General features: G+C 40.4%; 1 protein-coding gene across 2 annotated transcripts in view; it reads right to left on the bottom strand.

Annotated features, from left to right (window-relative positions):
- Positions 1-447: 447 nt before the first annotated feature.
- The window catches only part of LOC126371431 (intermembrane lipid transfer protein VPS13A-like), a 64,731-nt gene continuing 43,441 nt past the window's right edge, over positions 448-21,737 (bottom strand). Inside the window, exons 51-57 of one of the 2 annotated variants that reach the window (XM_050016714.1) lie at positions 21,129-21,318; positions 19,692-19,842; positions 18,568-18,678; positions 8,494-8,639; positions 7,737-7,882; positions 5,989-6,112; positions 448-4,973 (exon numbers count right to left, since the gene is read on the bottom strand). In XM_050016714.1, the coding sequence (XP_049872671.1) occupies positions 4,827-4,973; positions 5,989-6,112; positions 7,737-7,882; positions 8,494-8,639; positions 18,568-18,678; positions 19,692-19,842; positions 21,129-21,318 (1,015 nt within the window). In that variant the 3' untranslated portion in view covers positions 448-4,826. Of the gene's footprint in view, positions 4,974-5,988; positions 6,113-7,736; positions 7,883-8,493; positions 8,640-18,567; positions 18,679-19,691; positions 19,843-21,125; positions 21,319-21,737 lie in introns of both variants that reach the window. The other variant, XM_050016715.1, reaches the window with a different exon arrangement.

Here is a 21,737-nt window from a genome sequence, read left to right as displayed (position 1 = left end):
GATCTTTTACAGGCCTGCTACGCGCCTGAGCTTAACAGTCTTAAAAGTACCTAGATGTGACCGGACTATATTTAATAAGGGCCAATTACAAACGCAGATGTAGGACAGTTGAAGTCCGCGAAAGATCGATAGTAGGTGGGTAAATTTTTTTAAATGTTTTTTTATGTACGGTCACGAGTACTAATATACACTTTGAAATCATGTCACATTAACTTTTTTGAAAAAATAAACCGGTACGTCTCATTAAATGTCAAATATGGTAGTGCGACAAGGTGCTAAAGTGGGTACATGATATTGCTCATGCATGACTGTACCTACGTAATTTAGTGCATTAGTATACTTTTTTATATTAGTATACTATTTTTATATATATTGAGCTTCTCGAAAGGAGTTAGGTTGGCTTACGTAGTCAACAATAGCACGCATAATGGGCCATCTTAGAGTCTAAATGCGGAAAACAGAGCCCACTAACTAAATATCCCCTTTTGACTGACGAAGTAGTAACCCTTCGCGGTTTTCCGACATCTGCGTTGGCCCTAATGGCAACAAATAATTAATCTAACAGATAACAGAATTATACTAATGTAAGGAACATACATCAACATAATGTCGAATCCTATCATAAACAGCAAAATAGTTGTCTTGGACAAACATATTGTTACCATGAACAAACTAACTACTAAATTACAGCGATGACTGAGCGAATGTTCGTCTGCGAAAGTAAGTATTTATTAATTTCTCACAGACATTCACAAAAAAATCTTGTATCTAAATAGTGTACAGTAAGAGAACAGCAACTTTAGAATCTTATAATTTGCGTGTAATGTAGGTAGCTAATTCGGGCGGACACAAACAACCTAATTTAACTTTGACAGTAAGAACTGTCAAAGGACGAAGGAACTATCTTCATTTGCCGTCCTTCAAATACAATACGGGCAGGAAAGGGATAGAGCTAGTTTTAGTCCTGCTGTTAAATTATGTTTGTGGTTGCCCGAATCTATATAAGTATCAGTGCTCCGTCACTCCATGTATAGGTACTTGCTTGCTTTGCGCGCGTTATTTACCTAATATCGTTCCTATGGGCATTCTGGTAGCGTCGGGCCTTCGGCTGTCTTTTGAGGCAGCGCGGTGCGATGCCATATCAACTGTATGTTTGAGTGTTTAGGCACATTTTACCCCCAACTGGGCACCCTCAGGCTTGTTGTCGTAAACGTTGTACCGGGTGAGAGCCTTCAGCGCTCCCCATTTGTCTGGCCAAGTAGGCAAATTTACAATAAGTCACGTCAAAAAAAAGCACATTTTAGCATTTAACATAACACAAGCTCGCGACATTTTAATACATCCAACGCAAGATGAACTAAGTAGGTACCCACACCTCATTGAGTTTTCTGTTAGACCAACGTGATAGGTGGTGAGCCGCATTTATCTACGAATTTTCGCTCAGTGACCGCTGTAGTAAGAGAATAGCATAGACATCAACCATACAATAAATAATATAGGTACACACGTAAATGCGTTTCAGAAAATATGCAACGTTGAATACAAATGTGTTACATGAGGCAATGTCTATAATTGCACTGTTTTCAATAAGTACATACCTTAATTTGAGATCTCTTGGAAATCCGTAAAGCGATTAAGCATTCCGCTTTTGTATAAAATGCGAATGCAATATAAATTTTCTACAATAACTCGACACGTATAAGTGATAGGTAGTTAGATCTTCGAAAAGACCATGAAATTGATAGTAAAGTAACTACTTATTTAAAAGAACTTACAAGTTGAACTTACAAGTACCCTGAAAAGCACGCTAAACACTTATTCGTTTATAAATAACAGTAATTAAAATAACAACAACATATTGATTTCCAGCTGGGTCGGGAGATCGCGTCAGATTTCTCGCTTGTTGATTCCCATAGAAATGCGGACATATTATGTTCAAATCAAAATAGTTCAACTGGATGCAAAACTTTAGAAAACGCTGATAAGAAAATAACAATCCGATTTTGTGCGTACTTTCGTCTTACGTCTGAAAACAAATCATTATTTTTTTAAGATTAGAAACTTATATGCCTTCTCCTAAGAGAGATAGAAGCGAGTTAATCTTAATGATTAGTAATGACTAGGTTGAGTTTAAAGTATAATAATAATAAATTAACTAAATATTTTACCTAACTAAAGTGTTTTAGGCAAAGTATGTGAATAAACAATTATGTTGTCACCAGGGCCCAGCGCTCAATACTCATAACAACTTCGTTAAGAAATAGGTACCTATCTCATTTCAAAAAGGCTGACCTTCAAACTCGCGAAGGGAAAACCAGCCCAATAGAGGTTAGGTCACATACCTCCGAAAATGCATTTCTCGAGAATGTCGGTTTCCTAACGATGTTTTCCTTCACCGCTGAGCACGTGATAATCATTTAAACATGAATTCGAAAATAAATTCGACATACATTGGTTTAGGCCTGTGCTGGGTTTCGAACCTGCGACCTCAAAGTGATAGGCAACTGGGCTACCACGGCTCTGGAAATTAATGGAAAAAAATAGCAACTCTTGCCAATATTTTAAGCTATCTCAAACGACAAGATAGACTTACCAAAAACCCGAGTTTTCAGTGCGCTGGGCCGAAATCTAATATCTCCCTTTAGCTAAAGTCGTTGCGACATTTAGTAACGAACCGAAATACGCTGGTTCACAATGGCTGATACGCCAAACATCTTACCAACATTATAAACATGTAAAACTGAACATTTAGATCTTAAATTACATCATTATAGTTTATTAAATATTGCTTGAGTAGAATGACAGGAAGACAGAGATATAGCACTCACCCTTAGTGTGAAATAGACGAGAGATATGTCTAAAAACGAGATGGGATATTGGTGACTATTTGGTCGGACACAAAAAAAATCTTCTATCGTGTGGGTTGTAAGGTGAATTACCAACCTCATTAGCCCTGGTGTCAGGGTTATTATTGAGCCGCCAAAGACCCCTGACATGGCTCATGTGACGACTACTTACTTACATCAGTAAGTAGTAACCGGGACCAACGGCTTAACATGCCTTCCGAAGCACGGACTGTCTTACTTTTTGGACAATCAGGTGAGCCTGTAATGTCCTAACCAAACTAGGGATCACAAAGTGATTTTGTGATATGTCCCCACCGGGATTCGAACCCGGGACCTCCGGATCGTGAGCCCAACTCTCAACCACTGGACCACGGAGGCCGTTCAAAAACATTCAAAGTTTAGTTTGACAGCTCTTAAATTAGTGCCGTCCTTAACATACAGTAAGTGCAAGAAAGAAACACAGCTAATTTGAGTCCAAGGACTAAGTATTAGAACGGACATATAATATTTTAGAATGACAATGAAACTATCACAGCTCTCTATCTTGCATGGTAACATTCTGTATGAAAAAAATTTAAATAAACCTAGACAAACATCACTATCTAGAAAGTCAGTGTCCACTTTTGAGACATTGTAGGTAGGCTAGGTAGCCAGCTGGATACCAAACAAAAAATTGTGTTAGTTTTTGGTGTCTTGGGACGTTATTTTGACTTTTTATATAAAAAATCTATGAAATAGTTAAATCATTATGAACCACGGCTTGCGTAGCCGTGGGGTGTTGCCAATATGTATACTATCTCTGCCATGGTGTCATTCTAATCAAACTATAGTTAATGAGGTATAGTTAGTTTTATTATTGAAACATTAACAGTTTTTATACTAGGTTCCTGTTTCGTGCGTTATCGTTTCAGCCTCGAATACTGTTTCCGTACATATCCATAATTAGTCAAAGAGAGTAAAGTCCAATGTACATTGAGGTAACATCTTACCGTTATTGGCTGGCTTTTTCGGCAATGTTTGAGTAAGGGCGTTTTCACACTACATGCGATCCGAATCCGGGAATGAGGGATAGTAGAAAATCACTCAGAAAAAACATTTCGGATCCGTCATTTGAATGATGCGAAATAAATTAGCGACACGCTATGATGTCCGTTTTGACGTTTGTATCATTTTATAGTTAGAAATAGAACATGAAAATGGGAAAGAAAATGTTTAGTTGGTTTGGACACGGAGAGCGGATGAGGGGTAACAGGATTACAAAAGCGATTTATTATAATGCGACGGTTGGTGGTAGGGCTGGCAGAGGAAGACCTAGAAGGACGTACAGTCACCGAATTGGAGATGTCCTTTGAAAAGGTTCAGTACGATCAACTCTGAACCGGCATGCGTGTATGAAACGATTGATGAATGTGGAGGAAGCAAGAGAAGTGTGTCAGGATCGGAGCAAATGGAATTCCATAATTTCTACTTATCCTGGTGGGAAATAGGCGTGAATTTATGTATTTACTTATGTAGAATTAGAACATCAGATTCATCATTTCATCTTCAAAGTAACGAGAAACGCAGGAACAGATCCAAATCTGCTTAATTACACATTTGGCTCACCTAGAAACTATTGACAAGATTTCACATTTGATACGGGATTTATAATTAAATCTTAATCAAACAAAAACACCCCAAAATATGAGAACAGGTCCGAGTAAAACCTTACCTTTTAAGAAGAATCGGTTTCTAAAGGAAATGTCATTGACACATGAAGAACAGAAAATAGAGTGGAGTCGCTCATGTATGGATTTTTGTCAGTAGAACATATAGGTAAGAACGTAAGTCGCAATATTCTTTTTCACGACTGTGTCTGGAAAATATAGATAAATTAAAAATAGACTAATAGCCATATTTTGGCAATTCAAAAATCTCTGGCAGAAGGGAACATAACCATAAAATCTTGTCAATATTCCCGCTTAATTATAATATTCTTTTCTAAACCTTATCCTCGGTGGGCACTCGTTTGTCTTCCAGCGCAAGAATGAGCGCGCACTCTATCTTAGCCTGCAGCCACGCACGCACCTCCGGGTCTGGTACTTCTATCGCCTTCTCATCCGTCGCGAAATAGTTTACTAGCTCGTCCTGAAAAAAATTATAAGAGGACATTTATAGGAAAGAAGAGAAAAAAGAAGGCAGACTGAAACATGAAATGGGAGTAATCATCATCTTAGCATTATCTCGTTTTCCACGAGGTCCGCTTACCTAACCTGAAGATTTGACAGGTCCGGTTTTTTACACAAGCGTCTGCTTATCTGACCTTTTTAGGTCATAAGTTAGGTCACATAACTCCGAAAATGCATTTCTCGGGAATGTGGCTTTCCTCGCTATGAGCACGTGATAATCACGTATTATCAAAATATGAAATCGAAAACAAATTCGACAATCGTTGGTTTAGGCCTGTGCTGAATTCGAACCTGCGACCTCAAAGTGAGAAGCAAGCGTTCTACCAACTGGGCTATCACGGCTCGAAATGGGAGTAATAAAACTAAGAAATACTCATAGCGTGGAAAAGTTCGTGTTAAAGAACCCCTTGTTGGGCGCCAATAAAAAAAAATTCTAAACTAAAAGGCGGCAATTCCCTACATTACACTTCTAGAACGCAAAGAAAGATTTACTCTGTTATAGTGAAGTAAAGTACAAACGGATACCCTACCACTAGTGCATTTTACGAAAGTAGTCCTTCAGGTGTTTTGCTAATTTCTCAAAATGTATGTTTGTCACTTAACGGCCTTTTGACGTATGAAAGCAGCGTACCTGTTTACATAAACAGCCTATATACGTCCCACTGCTGGGCCCAGGCCTCCCTTCAATCAACCGGAGGGGGTATGAAGCATACTCCACCACGCTGCTCCACTGCGGGTTGGAGGTGTTTTTACGGCTAATAGCCGGGACCAACGGAGAGCACGGAATCATCTTACTTTTTTGGACAATTAGGTGATTCAAGCCTGAAAAGTCCTTACCAAACAAAGGACAGTCTCACGAAGTGATTTCGACAATGTCCCCATCGGGAATCGAACCCGTACCTCCAGATCGTGAGCCTAACGCTCTAACCACTAGACCACAGAGGCTGTTACCACAGAGGACCACAGAGGCGTACCTGTTTAACAACAAGTATTAGCTTGTCATCCCGAATGGTGGGTACAGCCACCAGGTCGTCTAGTCTCACCACCCACTCCGCGTGCCACGAGTTGCTGCCAATGGCGCGCACCATGAAGATATGTCTGTAAACAAAATTCAGTTCCATAGAACTCCTTTTTTTGTTTTGGTTTTCCCCGAAGGGTAAGGCAAAGGGAACTATGCCCATACAGCCATGTCTTACGTATTTTTTTCTTGATGATTAATGAAATGATGAAAGGTGATGATGATGAAACCTAAGCCCCCACCCTCGGAGCAGACTCCTACTCCGAACCCCAAACGAATTAACTCAAAAGTCCGCATAAACTTTCGAGTTATGAAGCGGCTTGTTGGCACGAAGCGAAAATAGGTAGATACACTTTGTTCATTGAATACTCCGATATAATAACACTCGCGAATGTTTTCCGACTAACTTAATGCGATCATTAACCACAAAACACCACTTCGTATTAATTATTTAGATTATTCAATGAATAAAGCAACTGTCCCGTTCCCGTTTCCCGCCAAAAAGCCTCTATAGAACTCCGCTAGAACTAAGGTATACAACCTTATTGCTATAGGCCCTGACGCTTAAACTATGCCGATGTTTTTCTAGCAGCTTCTTTTTCCCGTCGATACAGGGGCATTTTGGCGGGAACGGGACAGTTGCTTTCTTCATTGAATGATCTAAATAATTAATACGAAGTGGTGTTTTGTGGTTAATGATCGCATTATGTTAGGCGGATAACATTCGTGATATGGTGTGATTATATCGGAATATTCAATAAACGAAGTGTATCTATCTATTTTCGCTTCGTGCCAACAAGCCGCTTTATAACTCAAAGTTTATGCGGACTTTTGAGTTAATTCGTTTGGGGTTCGGAGTGGGAATCTGCTCCGAGGGTGAGGGCTTAGGTTTCGTTATTCATCGTTATCACCTTTTTCATCATTTCATTAACATCATCAAAAAAAATAAGACATGGATGTATGGACAGTTCCCTTTGCCATGCCCTTCGGGGAAAACCAAAAAAAAATATGTCTATACAGGTTGTCAGAAGCTGCTGTAGTTTTAGGCGGATGAGACGTCCGTTATGTATAAAATGACGATTCAATGTGTAACTACGTTACCTACTGAATAAGATATTTTTGAATTTAGAACCTTCTCGAGTCTGCTTTAGCAATAAGTTTTAGGTCTTTCAAGCTCCATGTGTCCACCACACTCGCTGCTGAGCTCCTTCGTGCGGATTTCTGGCCCAAGAGCGTGGTGTTACGAAACCACCAATGGTGCTTACTCAGAGGTCACAAACTTATCCCAATTTTGGTTTTACAGCTCTTAAACTAGTGCCGTTCTTCACTTACAATAAGGACAAGAAAGAGATAGAGCTAGTTTAGTTCTAAGTTAAACTGAAGTTGGTGGATGCTCGATCTTTATTTGATATCGATATTTTAAAAAAACAACCCTAGTGTCAGGGTATTGAGCCGCCAAAGGCCCCTGACATGACTCATGTAACGACTTCATATTTACATCAGTAATTAGTAACCGGGACCAATGGCTTAACGTGCCTTCCGAAGTGATTTTTGTGACATGTCCCCACCGGGATTCGAAGCCGGGACCTCCGGATCGTAATCCCTACACTCCACGACTGGACCTCGGAGGCCGTACGCTATTGAAAGTATCGATATTAGTATATGAAACAAGAATCGATAGTCTAAAAGCAGGAATGTACTGACTGCGTGGTGAGTAGCAAGATGTTGGCGGCGTGCGGCGCGAGGTGCGCGTGCGCCAGGTAGGCGTCGGTGTCGGCGTAGTGGCCGCGCGCCACCAGCGCCAGCAGCTGCACGCCCAGCGCCGCGTGCGCCGAGTAAGGACGGATGCCCTACGAGGACATACACGTTTACAAATCAAACTCTTGGATTGTGCAAAAGGAGCTTCACGGCCTCACCGAATGACATTTATTTATTTATTAGGGTACACATACAGCAATACATATAACATAGGTAACCACAACATAAGACATACATAAGTAGCCCATTCAGGGTGTCATCGACACCGTATCGAATACTGAGGGGGATGATTCAGCTCACGCTTCTGAAAATTTATATTAACTCAGAATCATGAGCTAAAACATTCCCCTCAGTATTCGTTACGATGTCTCTAACACTCTGTATCTCTCTATTTAAGAGCTGCGCTCTTGTCGGTGGAGTAACCGCCATTCCTCTCTTCTTCCCGCCAAAACCTTCACCTCCCGATACGACACGACCTACACCTTCTCTTTTATTTGTTTCATAAATGTTATCCTAGGTCTACCCCTTCCTCTCTTCCCTTCAATTTACTCTGCATACATAAGACTAAATAAAGTCTTCAATCGTATGGGCGTCAGACGTCACCCACAGATGCACGTGTACGATAACGTCAATGTGTGGTGTCTGGGTAAAACGAGGTGCTTTGTATGAAGTGTCTAGGTGTGTCATGGAGTTTAATACGCACCTCAGTAGCCGGACAATGCCTGGGCAGTCGTCTCCTGGCCACCAGGCGTCCCCCACTCCTCTCTATGCAAGCCTTCAAAGCCGCGTCTGCGCTGTCAGCCCCGAGTTGACGCGACATCGCCGCACGCGCCGCCTCTCTGCATACGTCTATGCCACATATTGAGAAATAGCATATCTCAATTTTTTTTTAATATAAAAATATTATTAATTTAACAAATTAGAGAACATAGGTGGGGTGTTATCTAACTCAAAACGGGATTCGAACGGGATAAAAAGGGCACATCGAAGCAATTCATCTAAAAATGAATATTACGTACAATTTTACATTAGCGCATATAAAAGTAAGTGCGCAATGCCAACAAATTTCAAAAAGCAATATTGCTTATTTAGGATCCGATGTGGCATTTTTAACCCCCCAGCTCTTGTCAAGCGGAGACTAGTGTGTAAACCGTTGCAGCACCAGGTCCTCATCATCATAAAGACAGAACTTTTCGATCTATTTTTCATAGATTTTTTTGTCTTTTTTTATTGATAAAAAATACGTTGCCGGCTATTTACGTAAATGCGACAAATATAGTAGATTTCGACCAATAGACGGAGCTAATAGGCGGTGCTATCTACGCGGATAAACACACGCGATAAATTGGGCGAAGGTCGCGTCTACGTCGATAAACTTACACCGTACGACAGGATCTATGTCCCTTTTAACGTAACATATCTCTCGCCTCTTTCGTTCTAAGCTGTATACCGTTAACGCCAAAGAAAAACATCTTTCGTCTCTTTCGCGCCAACCGATGTACTATATCTCTGTCCTGCTGTCATTTTAATCATGCTACGTTAAAAGGGGTATCCATATAATGTTAATTCCTCCAGTTAAAGTTTTCCTCTTCAGTAATATCATATGCCAAAGTGAATTCAAAAAATCTCCAGGTTCTGAGTTTCTGATACTAGTGAAAGTGTTTTGATTGAAAAGGAATTCTCATAAAACTCCTTTGCCCAAGAAGGTATATCTGCAGGCGACTGTACACGGAGATGACGAATAGCGCGTTTGGTAAATTTCATAACTTGTCGAAAAGGGGACTTGACGAATTACCAATTTGACATATGACAGACTTGGCCATAGTCGTTTTTTTTTGTTATTTTGTCCGTAGGACAGGCAAAGGGATCATAGCCCATACAGCCAAGTCATGTGTTATATTGACCATAGTCGTTATATACGACTTCGAATGTCAAGATTTTGTTACAAGATTTTCATGGCATAACACGATGTGCTCGAAGCCCTATATGATAAATAAAAATATAGTTAGAATACAAAATAGAACTAGAAGGTTTTATATATAAAACTGCATTTTGAACATGCCAAAACGTCGCCATGCCATGCACATTCCCTCTCTCCATTACTACTACTTAATTAAAAATAATATAGCCCACTCTTTCTCACTCACTTCTCAGTCACTTTAAGGGTTGAACTACATCTGCAGCGTCTGCACGACAACCGCATCGCGTGCGGCGGGAATTATATCAAGGGCATATATTATATTATTATTAATTATACCAATAAACGCAGCAAATGCTATTTACATAGATGACGTACGGATATTGGTCGATATAATTCGCGCCGCTCGCGACACGGTTGCTGTGCCGCGAGGGCTCCTCGCACCTCATCGTACTATCCTATGCTTCTATACTTTTCTCGAGGTTTTTTAAACGGCGCCCGTGGTCCAGTGGTTTAGCGTTGTGCTCACGATCCGGAGGTCCCGGGTTCGAATCCCGGTGGGGACATATCACAAAAATCACTTTGTGATCCCTAGTTTGGTTAGGACATTACAGGCTGATCACCTGATTGTCCGAAAGTAAGGCATGTTTTGATGCGTGCTTCGGAAGGCACGTTAAGCCGTTGGTCGCGGTTACTACTTACTGATGTAAGTACGTAGTCGTTACATGAGTCATGTCAGGGGCCTTAGTCGCTCAATAGTAACCCTGACACCAGGGTTTATGAGGTTGGTAGTCCACCTCACAACCCACACGATAGAAGAAGAAGATCCTGTTCTGTCATTTGTTAGAGCGGAAGCGACCGCACTCCAATTGCCTCGGTGATTCCGCCGAGTGCGGTGCATTATCTCACTCTAGCAAATGATGGTTCCGAGTGACAGAAAAGGATAAGTAGAAGCATAGGAAGTGCGGTTCCGTGCTGCCAGTTCTAGTTCAACCCTAAAGGTAACGCCATTGTTTTTCTACTGTGGATTTTATTTCTAATCTGCACTTGACAACTAGCGGTATATACACTGCAAAAACTAGATTTTTTTTCCTTTCCTGACATTGCTTAGAATAGTCCTAAAGTTGTCAAGTGTTAAGTCGGTCACAGACGGTGAACTTACTTTTATCCTTTTATTTGATAAGATATAACGTACGAGAGCTTCATATATCTATCTCACTTGCACCCAATGGAATCCTAACATACTATGCTTTTATCTTTTCTTTTACCTCGGCAATCATCGCACTTCTGCATGCAAACGAATGCTAATTTCCATGTGCATCAATTATTACATTTATCGCGTATGAGAATTTGAATTTAGAACTACTTTATTGTCGGTTTGTTTTGATAAAGAACTTAGTTCTCAATTCAAATTCTGATGGAAATTAGCATTCGTTCAGGTGCAGATCCAGCTTTTTTGTCAGAGGGATCACCAGCGGGCTTAGCACCGTAAGCGCGCGACTCTTTCTCGATTCGACATATGTCACCCGTCACTCTCTCACAGTACTGCATAGAAAGAGACAGACGATCTATGTCACGGCGAGAAAGAGTCGCGTGCTTACGGTGCTAGGCCCGCAGGTCGCAGACAACCTATCTCCGTAGAGAATTAGATAATTGCAGTGGCCACCCATGACCGAACCTGTCTCCCAACCCCCTCCTTGGATCCGCCCATGCATTCGTTTGTATTCTAAAATTATTCCCGAGGGACATTAAGAAAATAGAAGCACTGTATTACAGTATGTTCACCGTCTGTAGCAGACATTGTAAGGCAAACTAAATATACTCACGTCGAAACACAATATAGTCGTCATCTATCCGTTGGTGAGATGCAACCAGAAACAAACATATCAGAACAGGAAACTATGCTACTGTGGAAAACGTCCGTCATTCAACACTTTATAGCGCCTTAAAGGAAAAGTGCAGAGCCGCAACTGCAGATGGCATTCCATATTATAAATCTTCGGATGAAATCAACGCAATGTCGCGCATTTAACTGCGCCGCACGACCCGCATTTTGGCGCGGTGACTACGACTTCGCAGTGCATCTAGGTCCCCTAGTGGGCCCACACACAGAGGCTTATTTTCTTGACGGCACTTATTGGAGATCTGTCTCAGATGGCATTCACTACTTGGCCGAACAAATGGCGCCGAGGGCTCTCACCCAGTGCAAAAATAAGATAACAGACTTGATCGTGAACTAACGCACGTTTTCCTTGGAAATTGTAATATTTATTATCATAAAATAGATATATCAAAGCTGAAGTACTGACTGAAGTGACAAAACAAGCGTGTGAGTTTAACGTGTGTAATAACTATGTAACTGTGTGTAATAACTTTGTAACTGTGTGTAATAACTGCTTCTAGCTAAATGGTATAAAAACAAAGAATGCAGAAAACTGAAACGGGTAATAAGAAACAAAGATTTTTACAAAATTTATAAAAGCTTCCCCGTGTCGAAATGAATCACATCGACGAAAAATTCGCCTGCCGAGGAATGCGCGGTCGGTTCGATTCTTTTATCCGGGCAATAAATAAATAGAAGTAAATATTTTCTCTATTTTATTCGTAACATATCCATTAGCAGTTTTACAGGTAAAGTTAAGTATCTAAAATACAAAAAAAAAATGTTTAGTTGATTTGGACACGTAGAGCGGATAAGGATAATAGGATTACGAAAGCAGTATATAAAGCGAAGGTTGGTGGTAGGGTGGGCAGAGGAAGACCTTGAAGGACGTACATTGACCAAATTGGAGATGTCCTTAGAAAAGGTTCAGTCGATCTACTCTGAACCGGCGTGCGTGTATGAAGCGATTGATGAATGTGGAGAAAGCAAGAGAAGTGTATCAGGAATTCAGGACCGAAGCAAATGGGAAATAAGCGTACGTTTATGTATATATCGAGGGTTGAAAGGCAAAAGGGTTTAAGCGACATTTTGGGCGAAATTGACTTATATATATATTCGGAATCAGCGATTTTTTCCGCGTCGACTGATCTTGGTTTCAGATCAATCGAAGCTACTTTTTGGCGCTTCAACCAATTAGCACTTTGGGTACATTTTTAAAAACCCGTGTTTTAACCGACAAAAAAATGCACAAAATTCTGGGCGGGTGGCATATCAGTCGTATTCCGGGATATGAGTCGGTCACATAAGCTGTTATGTCTTTTCATTTTCATGATTCGAAGTCTGTTAAAGCGTTTTCCCTGACAGTGTTTTGTTATAGATAAGTCGGTTAAATCATTTGTCCTTAGATGAAACGAAAATAGATTTGGCGCATAAATCTTTTTGCTTTAATCCAGATTTTATAAATATTGTCGCTTCAACCGTTTTGCCTTCGACAGTTTAAAAGTAAAATTGGCACTTGAACTGTTTTGCCTTTACCGAAAATATTCATAGAATTTGACTTCAGCTATTTATGCTACATTTTTTTTAAATTTTTTGTCGTATAAAACAACTATCATTTTCTTTTGAAAGGACTTAAAACGTTTTTCCAAAACAAAAAAGAAATAATGTTAACATTTCAGTCATCCCAATTTTGTATGAAACCTTGTGCCCGCATCACTTCAACATATCAAAATAAGTATGGGCAGGTCCTGGTTGGGCGGTTGACACAGCTAAAAAATACGATTGGGAAGACCGGGAGTGTGCGTGTCATCATGTCACCCAAGCCGTATCCGTTGATAATGACTTCTATTTGTGTCTATCCCAAGTCGTTGTTGTGGTAGACTTTGACGTGGCTAGCGGAACCGAACTTCGAATTGAAGATCTGGTCACATGGCATACAATCAAGCTGGCCAGCCGAGTTTACCGTGTAATTGTAGGAAGGTTTCCGTTGAGGTTTCCGTATTTGGCGTCTTGGACTAAGATTTTCGAGGACTATATCACGCGCTATTCCAGGTTCAGACACACTCATCCCAACTATCAGTTGGCATGTTGAAAGCCACATGGTTGCGCTTGAGTACGTCTTTGTACCGCAGGTATTGTCCACCTTGTTTACAGTTCCTTCTAGACACCTCGAAATAGAAAACCTTTCTGTCATCCATTCGCATGACGTGACCGCACCATCGTAGGTGATGTTTTATGATGAGAGCTTCTATTCCGAATATGCCAGAACGACGTAATACTTCTGTTATTGGAAAACCATCTTGCCGCTTTATGCAAAGGATGGACCTTAGACATTTAAAGTGTTACGTATCAAGTACGCCGCTGAGACTTTGTACACTAATATTTTAAGTTTTCCAAAGGCTGCCACCGCACCTGTTATCCGGGCTGGCAACTCCGATGACTTTGGAGTCATTTCATATTTGAGAACCCAAATATTTTAATTTTGAAACTTCCTCCAGCTCAGCGCCCTTTAAAGCTACATCCCCGGAGCATCCTCTGGATGGTTATTTTAAAAGGGTTTTACACAAAACTATAAATATTCTGGTGTGTGACTTAATTGAATCGGCCATTCCTCGGCAAGTTTGGTTAACTGACGCATAGATGTGAGACGTGAGAGATCAAAAATGATCTTATTCATTTTAGCCTTAATTTCAATTAAGCTATAAATAACAATTCCACAGAGTATCCCACTTATGCGTGACACACAAGCGATATATAAAGAAAATAGACTAGGAACTATGGCTCCATGTGTTATGACATAGCCTTGTTTCGCGCCGTAGGTAACGACGAATAGCTCTGAAAAGTTACTTCTAAATCAAACTGTCGTCATCATGTCGTCATGATATTGTCGTATCAGGATAAGTCATAACTTTTCAGGACAATCTGTTTTCTTTAGAGCAATCCACAAGCCGCGTGAAGCCTCACGCAGCACATAACAAAGGCCGATGTTGTTCAAGCCTTTTGGCCTGAATCTGTTTAATAACAATACCGTACCCCCATATCTCTGTCCGGACAAAATCATCATTGGGTTTCCGGAAGTACCTTTTCTGCATCACGGGATAGAATAACGTTAAGGCTAAAATTTAATATCGATCGCAATCGACTCGCAAAGAGGAAGAAGGCTAAAATCATTCCAGCAGCTGACTCCCATATCTTCAGGATGAGTTTGTATAACCAGTTATTAATGTGTAGGCATATTATACAGTTCAGATGGTATTTTTGATGTGTTGGTATTCCTCATCCTTCTTAGCGCGGTAAGAAGTTCTTCAAAGGTCGGGAGTGCCGCTAGATCTTAAGCGAAACCCCCGACCTTGTTGTAACAAACTCGACCGATATGTTGTAACAAACAAGTCACTGGTATTACTATTGGGATTTAAGACATAAGTAGTTAAAATGTGTCCAAAGCGCTGCTAATAAGTCTTTCTGATCAGTGAGGCGTTGGGTCTTTTCCTTGTTGTAGATTGAAACTCTCTTCAAAGTTTGTGGCCGAAAACAGTCTTGAAGCTGTCGAAAATCTACCGGAACTGGATTGATAGGAATCAGCATAGACCTGAATTTCACAAGCTTATTCCACCTGGCATTTGTTTTTGAGACATATGGTGACAGAAAAGCCCGCCTGTAGTTCCCCACGAGCTGATTTTCACGTTAGAACCATCGCACCAATCTTAGTTTTGCAGTCTGGTTTACCAACCAATAACTTCGGTAGACAGCTATAAAAATGCTCGGCAAAGGAACACCATCTATTTATTATTATTATCATCTATATTATCTCATCGACAGATGTGTCTGCTGCGATGTCCGACGTATCTCGGCTTTAAAAGCAGGATCGAGTTCTGTTATTGTTTGTCAACTTCGACGGTATCTTATGGCCAGCTCGAAGTGGAGGTCTTAGGCGCAAATGTAACAGAAATTTTGATCAAACAAGTCGCTAATCTATCCACCCTTGGCCGCCTCTTAATATGAGAGCAATCAGTACTTCACTGCAGTCTGTCCTAGTACCGCGTACCATCTAGTAGGAGCCAGTGCTTGGAACTTGCATCCAGCCACGTGGTATTAATTTTTCAGTAAATCGGAAACAGGTTGTGATAGTGAGATTAAACTCAGCACAGAGTATAAGCATATTAAGACTTTTTCAAAGCTATTTGTTTCTTTTATTGCCCGCATTCAGTTGGTGACAGTCATCTGTCATCCGCCATCATACGCGGTTTACCATATACTTAAAAAGTCGAATTAAGCACGTGTAACAATCTTTATGGTTATATTCTAGATCCTGTTTCTTAATGAAATCGATTTACTCATTATATCCGCCGTGATTTTTCCTAATATTGTAAGGTACAAATATCTGTAAATGCTTTGCCCGACTAAAATCTCTCCCAGGAAAAACGGCTTAAGGACCGACTTTATTTCCGATCTTACTAATATTTGGATTTCATACAATTGAAATTAGTAGCGGATGGTCACTTCAGATATTTTCCTTCCCTGTCATATAACCTTTTATGGAGGTTAAGCTGATTTGCCTCTAGTCTTCTTTTTTTAAGAAGTCGTTTAACTCATTTAGCTTTAGTCAAACTAATAAGTGAGAGGTCTCTTAAAGCATTTTGCTTTTAGCCAATATTTGGCTCTAGTGGATATCAACCGTTTTTCCTTCAACTGTAATTTAGTTCAATTGAGGCATTTTGTATTAAGCGACTTCTAAAATCTATAACTGATGTGTTTTTCGAACCAAATAAATACAGAATTGTGCAACGTTTAATTTAAAATAATTCTTAGCATTTTGAACACTTTTGATTCAGTAGTTTTTTTTATATGAATTTTTTTCGAAAAAATAAAACTTTAAATGGCTCTCCTGTAAAGTTCACAAAATGTCGCTTAAACCCATTTGCCTTTCAACCCTCGATATGTATGTAGAAGAAGCTAATATATGCCTACGTGCGGTCACGAGCATTAATATGTACTTATACACTTTGGTACCGTTTCACATTAACTTTTTTGACAAATTGAACTGTAAGTCTCACTAAATGTCAAATACGTTAGTGCGGCAGAGTCCTAAAATGGGTACATTATATTGCTCATGACTATACAGTATTTATTAAAAATATTTTATTTAAATAAACAATTTAAAAATTATTATGTTTGAACTACTATTTTATAACAAACAAAATTCAAATACTTAACACGAAAATTTACTTCTGTGCAAACTTATCATTTGCTAGTCACAGTGCAAATAACATGAATCTCTATGCAAATATGTGCTATATACAAGGCATTAGTGACACCGTACCGAATACTGAGGGGGATGATTCAGCTCATGAAAATCTAACTTGATATTAACTCAGAATCATGACCTGAAATCATCCCCCTCAGTATTCTTTACGAAGTCACTTACTCCCCGCACAAATACGTACAGGTAGCAGTACGACTACATGTGGGTGATAATGACACCGTGCTGAAAACTGAGGGGAATGATTCAGCTCATAATTCTGAGTTAAAGTCAAGTGGAATTTCCCATCGTAAATGTATAGAAAATAATTTCAAAATACCCAAAACCGACCATGAGTTTTGCGACGGAAAATTGCACTTGATATTAACTCAGTATCACGGCCTGAATCATGGTATAGGAAGACCAGGTACGCTCAAAAGTGACAGGTAACATTTCAAGGTTAGCCCAGCTGACGGCATCCCACCCTGCGTTACCATTTTGTAAAAAATAAATTAGGTACCCACAATCAATGTTTTTATAGTTACTTTACAAGGAAATTTTGAACTTTTAGTAAAGATTTACTTACAGTTTTAATTATTTTTATATATGTGAAAAGTAATTAAATACATTAGTTAGTAATTCACTTCATTTTCAATAATAAAATTTACGTCCTTGGAATGTTGGAGATACCAAATTAATGGTAACACAGTGGTAACACTTACGTCATCAAAGGGCTAGCAATGGCGACTTGTTGAGCTTACCTGGCTTTGTTATACCATGGTTTGAATCATCCCTCTCAGTTTTCTGGACGGTGTAACTGTCCCATATAGTATATGCAATAATAATAATATGGATTTACATCTATGTGCTAGTACGACCGTTATGAACTGACTCCTCAAAGTTGTAAGTCTATCTCACTCGCATTGATTAAGCTTATCGTTGGCAACATTCATTTCATAGGTATTGTTTTGGATATTGTTACTGCAATATTATTTGCTCTGGCAATATATACGGACTTACGCCATAAACTTTGCTGACAAGGCATGTTTTCTAATCTCTTCTCAACGATTGTGAATATTATTTTTGATTTTGTTCAAATTTTTTTCCATATTTAACTTGGCTGTTCCACTATCATGCGCTAACTAAATGTTTTCTACTTACTTTGTTTTGTAAATATCTCGTACACTTAAATTTGTTATTTTTTTGTATTGTATTTAGACTTAAGTTACTTTTCTGTTTTTTAAGTTGATTCGCCATATTCGCCTTTTTTATATTACATATTTTGTTATTTGGACATAAGTTTTATTAATGCATTGTTTATGATATTGTAACTAACGTTTCTAATTAAGCTGATGGCCATGTAGCAAAGCTAAATAAATAAAAAAAAAATATTATCCTAGTATTCATTAATATATTAATAATATAACGTTGTTTCATGCGCAAGTAAAAAGGACAAGGTGTTGACCATAGATTTTCTAAAAACTACTTACCTAATTAAAACGAAACGCGTTTAACGACCGAAACTTGCCCATAATGAAGTGTAAAACGTACCTATACTTTTTGTAGGCGAGTTTTCAACCGTTTAAAACGATTTATTTGGTGATTAAAACAGCTACGTTCGATTTAAATCGGTTGTTTCACGTCTGTAAGCAGTCAGTTCGCAACGACAGTTCTATAGTCTCAGTATCTTCAGTGCAAAGAACACAATCATCTGCAAACTAGTCACATGCAGTCTCACCGAAGGTCGGCCTGGCGATTAGTCCTTGCAGAGCAAGCGCGACGCTGGCCGCGTTGTGCCTGTCGGCCTCCACCAGCGCGGAGGGCAGGTCGTTACTCAGCACACCCTCACCTTTAGCATTGCAACACCTCACACAGTCATGTTCCGCGCCCGAGAATGTTCCCGTAGTAAAAACTCTTTAATAGTAAGGACACTGGCTGCTTCTCTATTATCATAATTAAAGCACACAATAACGGGTTTTTACCGCGTTTAAATGGGGATATGAGACTCCCGATATTTCGACACTGTTGCAAGTGCCATGATCACGGGATGACTGATGAGATTGGAGTGGAGTAGGTAGGCAGTGTCGAAATATCGGGATGCTTCTCTATTGTCAAATTGTTCCTTCTTGTACTCTGATCTTATTTGCCTGAAGGTTAGGTAAAACAGCTCTTTTTGCAAAAAAAAAATGCACCTTTTTACTGTCGGGGACACGCGAAAACGTGTCAAAATGTACTTATTATTACATTTTTCCTTATTAAAATTCATAAATAACTTAAAAAAAGGAAACTTTTTGTCACTTTTACCTGTCTTTATTTAGTAATCAGAATTTCATGAATTATCTTTGTGCAGTTTTATAAAACTGTTGCTCTTCCGTGCGTAACGCTCGCGGTATCGCCTGTGTTTTGGACGTAAGGAACGCACCATAGTTTGATGATGCGTAACTTTGTAGTTCTTCTTCTTTGCGAGTCGATGGCGATCGATACTAAATTTTTGCTAACCAATAATTGGCCACGCTTACGGCATTGTCAGTGGCTTCGTAAAGGTCTTTAATAGTGCAGGTGTTAGGGCACTTAGGACAGCACAAAAGGTGAGCCATAGTTTGTGGTGATACTCCACACTCGCATTCATCGCAACCATCAACCAGGTATCCCCACCTGCAGAGATTATCCTTGCAGCGGCCAACCTGTGTCCGGAGCCTATTTAAGGACTTCCATGTCGGCCACGCTAGATAGCTTCCAGGAGGGAGGCTTTCCGAAGGAGCGATAAAAGGGGTGGGAGAACACTTCCGCCGCCAAAGATTTAAGCGGGCTTTGTAGTTAGAAATAGAACATTATGAAAACTACCCAATTGTGATAAGTTACCTCTCTTTCTTGCGGGCGTACGCGGCGGCGCGTCATCAAACATGGCGGCGGCGGCGGCGGCCCCGCATGCGCAGTGGCCCAGCAGCCGCGCCGCGCCGTAGCCAAGCCGGTACGCGAAGTCCTCCGGCTTGCGGGAACTCATCGTGCCCTGGTAGTTGTCGATGAAATACCAATGAAAGATAGTTTACGCCGATGTTCACAGTACGATACGGCTCACCATCTATCTCGGTGGTCTAACAGAAAACTCGGTGAGGTGTTGGTAATTAGTTCATCTTGCGATAGATGTACCTCTCCTCTGACTACCCCAATTGGAATATAGGCGTGAGCTTACGTCATGTTGTTATGTTCTCATTATCTTATCCGCCGAAAAGGAAAGCTATAGACTCTAGCTAACAAACAAACAGAACATAAAAAAATAAATAAATAAATAAATAAACATCGTTAACCCACATTCCCGAGAAATGAGTTTTTACCGACTTCAAAAAAGGAGAAGGTTCTCAATTCGACCGTATATATTTTTTAATAATAATAATAAACGTTTATTGCAAGAATTTAGGTTAGGTTTTATTGTTTGTTCGGGCATAACTTCGTCGTTTATGAACCGATTTTGATAATTCTTTTGGAGACTTGTGTTTTTTGTGTTGACAGGTTACCTACCATCTTCCTTCAATGGTATTTCGACCGGTCGGGTGCACTGTGTGTAATTCGCAATTGGTCCAAAGCGTCAAAATGTCAAATTCATGATTATAGCTTTATGTTGCCCTGCCCCCTTCTTCTTCTACCGTGTGGGTTGTGAGGTGGAGTACCAACCTCGTCAACCCTAGTGTCAGGGTTACTATTGAACCGCCAAAGGCCCTTGACATGGCTCATGTAACGACTACATACTTACATCAGTAAGTAGTAACCGGGACCCACGGCTTAACGTGGTGCGGCAAACAAGGGACCACAAAGTAATTTTCGGGAATCGAACCCGGGACCTCCGGATCGTGAGCCCAACGCACAACCACTGTACCACTTTCCGGCCATGGATTAGTCTCTAGCTCTAGTTGTCGAAGAAATTTATTAACTAGCAGTAACCATTCTATCTTTTAAGCTCGGTCTGCGATTGTTGAAGTTAAGCAACTTTCGCAAAGGCCGGTCATAGGATGGGTGACCATAAAAACAAGAAAGTTTTCATCCCGAGCTCCTCCGTGCTTCGGAAGGCACGTTAAGCCGTTGGTCCCGGCTGCATTAGCAGTCGTTAATAACCACCAATCCGCACTGGGCCCGCGTGGTGGTTTAAGGGCCGATCTCCCTATCCATCCATGGGGAAGGCCCGTGCCCCAGCAGTGGGGACTTTAATGGGCTGGTGATGATGATGATGATGATAAACCATTCTATACGTAGTATTCTTCATTCTATCCCTATCCTAGACCCTGGTATATGCCAACTCACTAGATGCGGCTCGTAGTATTGCCTCATGCCGCGCGAGAAGTCCCCGACAACGCTGTACGGGTTCCCGAGGATGTTGAGGCCCAGCACCAGCACGTAGAACTGCTGCACCAGCTGCGTCCAGTAGTGTCGCGACGCCAGTTCCAGCAGGGACGAGGACGTGATCGGGGCGTTGCGCAGTTCTAGGTAAGCCATTCTGGAAGAAGGTAATATTATGAGTGGATTGCACATTGATCAGCTCTATGATAAATAGAACGCAATAATTATTTTTTCGTGTCCTGCGTGCCCGAACACCAGCACGCAGGAGGATCTGATGAGCGCTGCAGATAGCGCCATACTTGTTGCCAAGTTTTGGGCCGATACTATTTATTACATTGTTTTAATTTTACGCGGTTATTATCATAATTAAAGCACACAATAACGGGTTCTTACCGCGTTTAAATGGGGATATGAGACTCCCGATATTTCGACATTGTTGCAAGTGGCATGATCACGGGATGACTGATGAGATTGGAGTGGAGTAGGTAGATCCATAATTTTCTACGGGCAGACATATCTGTCTACACTCTTTCTTTGCCGCTTGTTTATGTTTTTGATATCGGAATGGTTTGTTTT

The sequence above is a fragment of the Pectinophora gossypiella genome, chromosome 12, assembly GCF_024362695.1.
Source record: "Pectinophora gossypiella chromosome 12, ilPecGoss1.1, whole genome shotgun sequence".
Taxonomy (NCBI): Eukaryota; Metazoa; Arthropoda; class Insecta; order Lepidoptera; family Gelechiidae; genus Pectinophora; species Pectinophora gossypiella.
The sequence above is the reverse complement of the archived record's forward strand: the minus strand, read 5'-3'. Positions and strand labels throughout refer to the sequence as shown.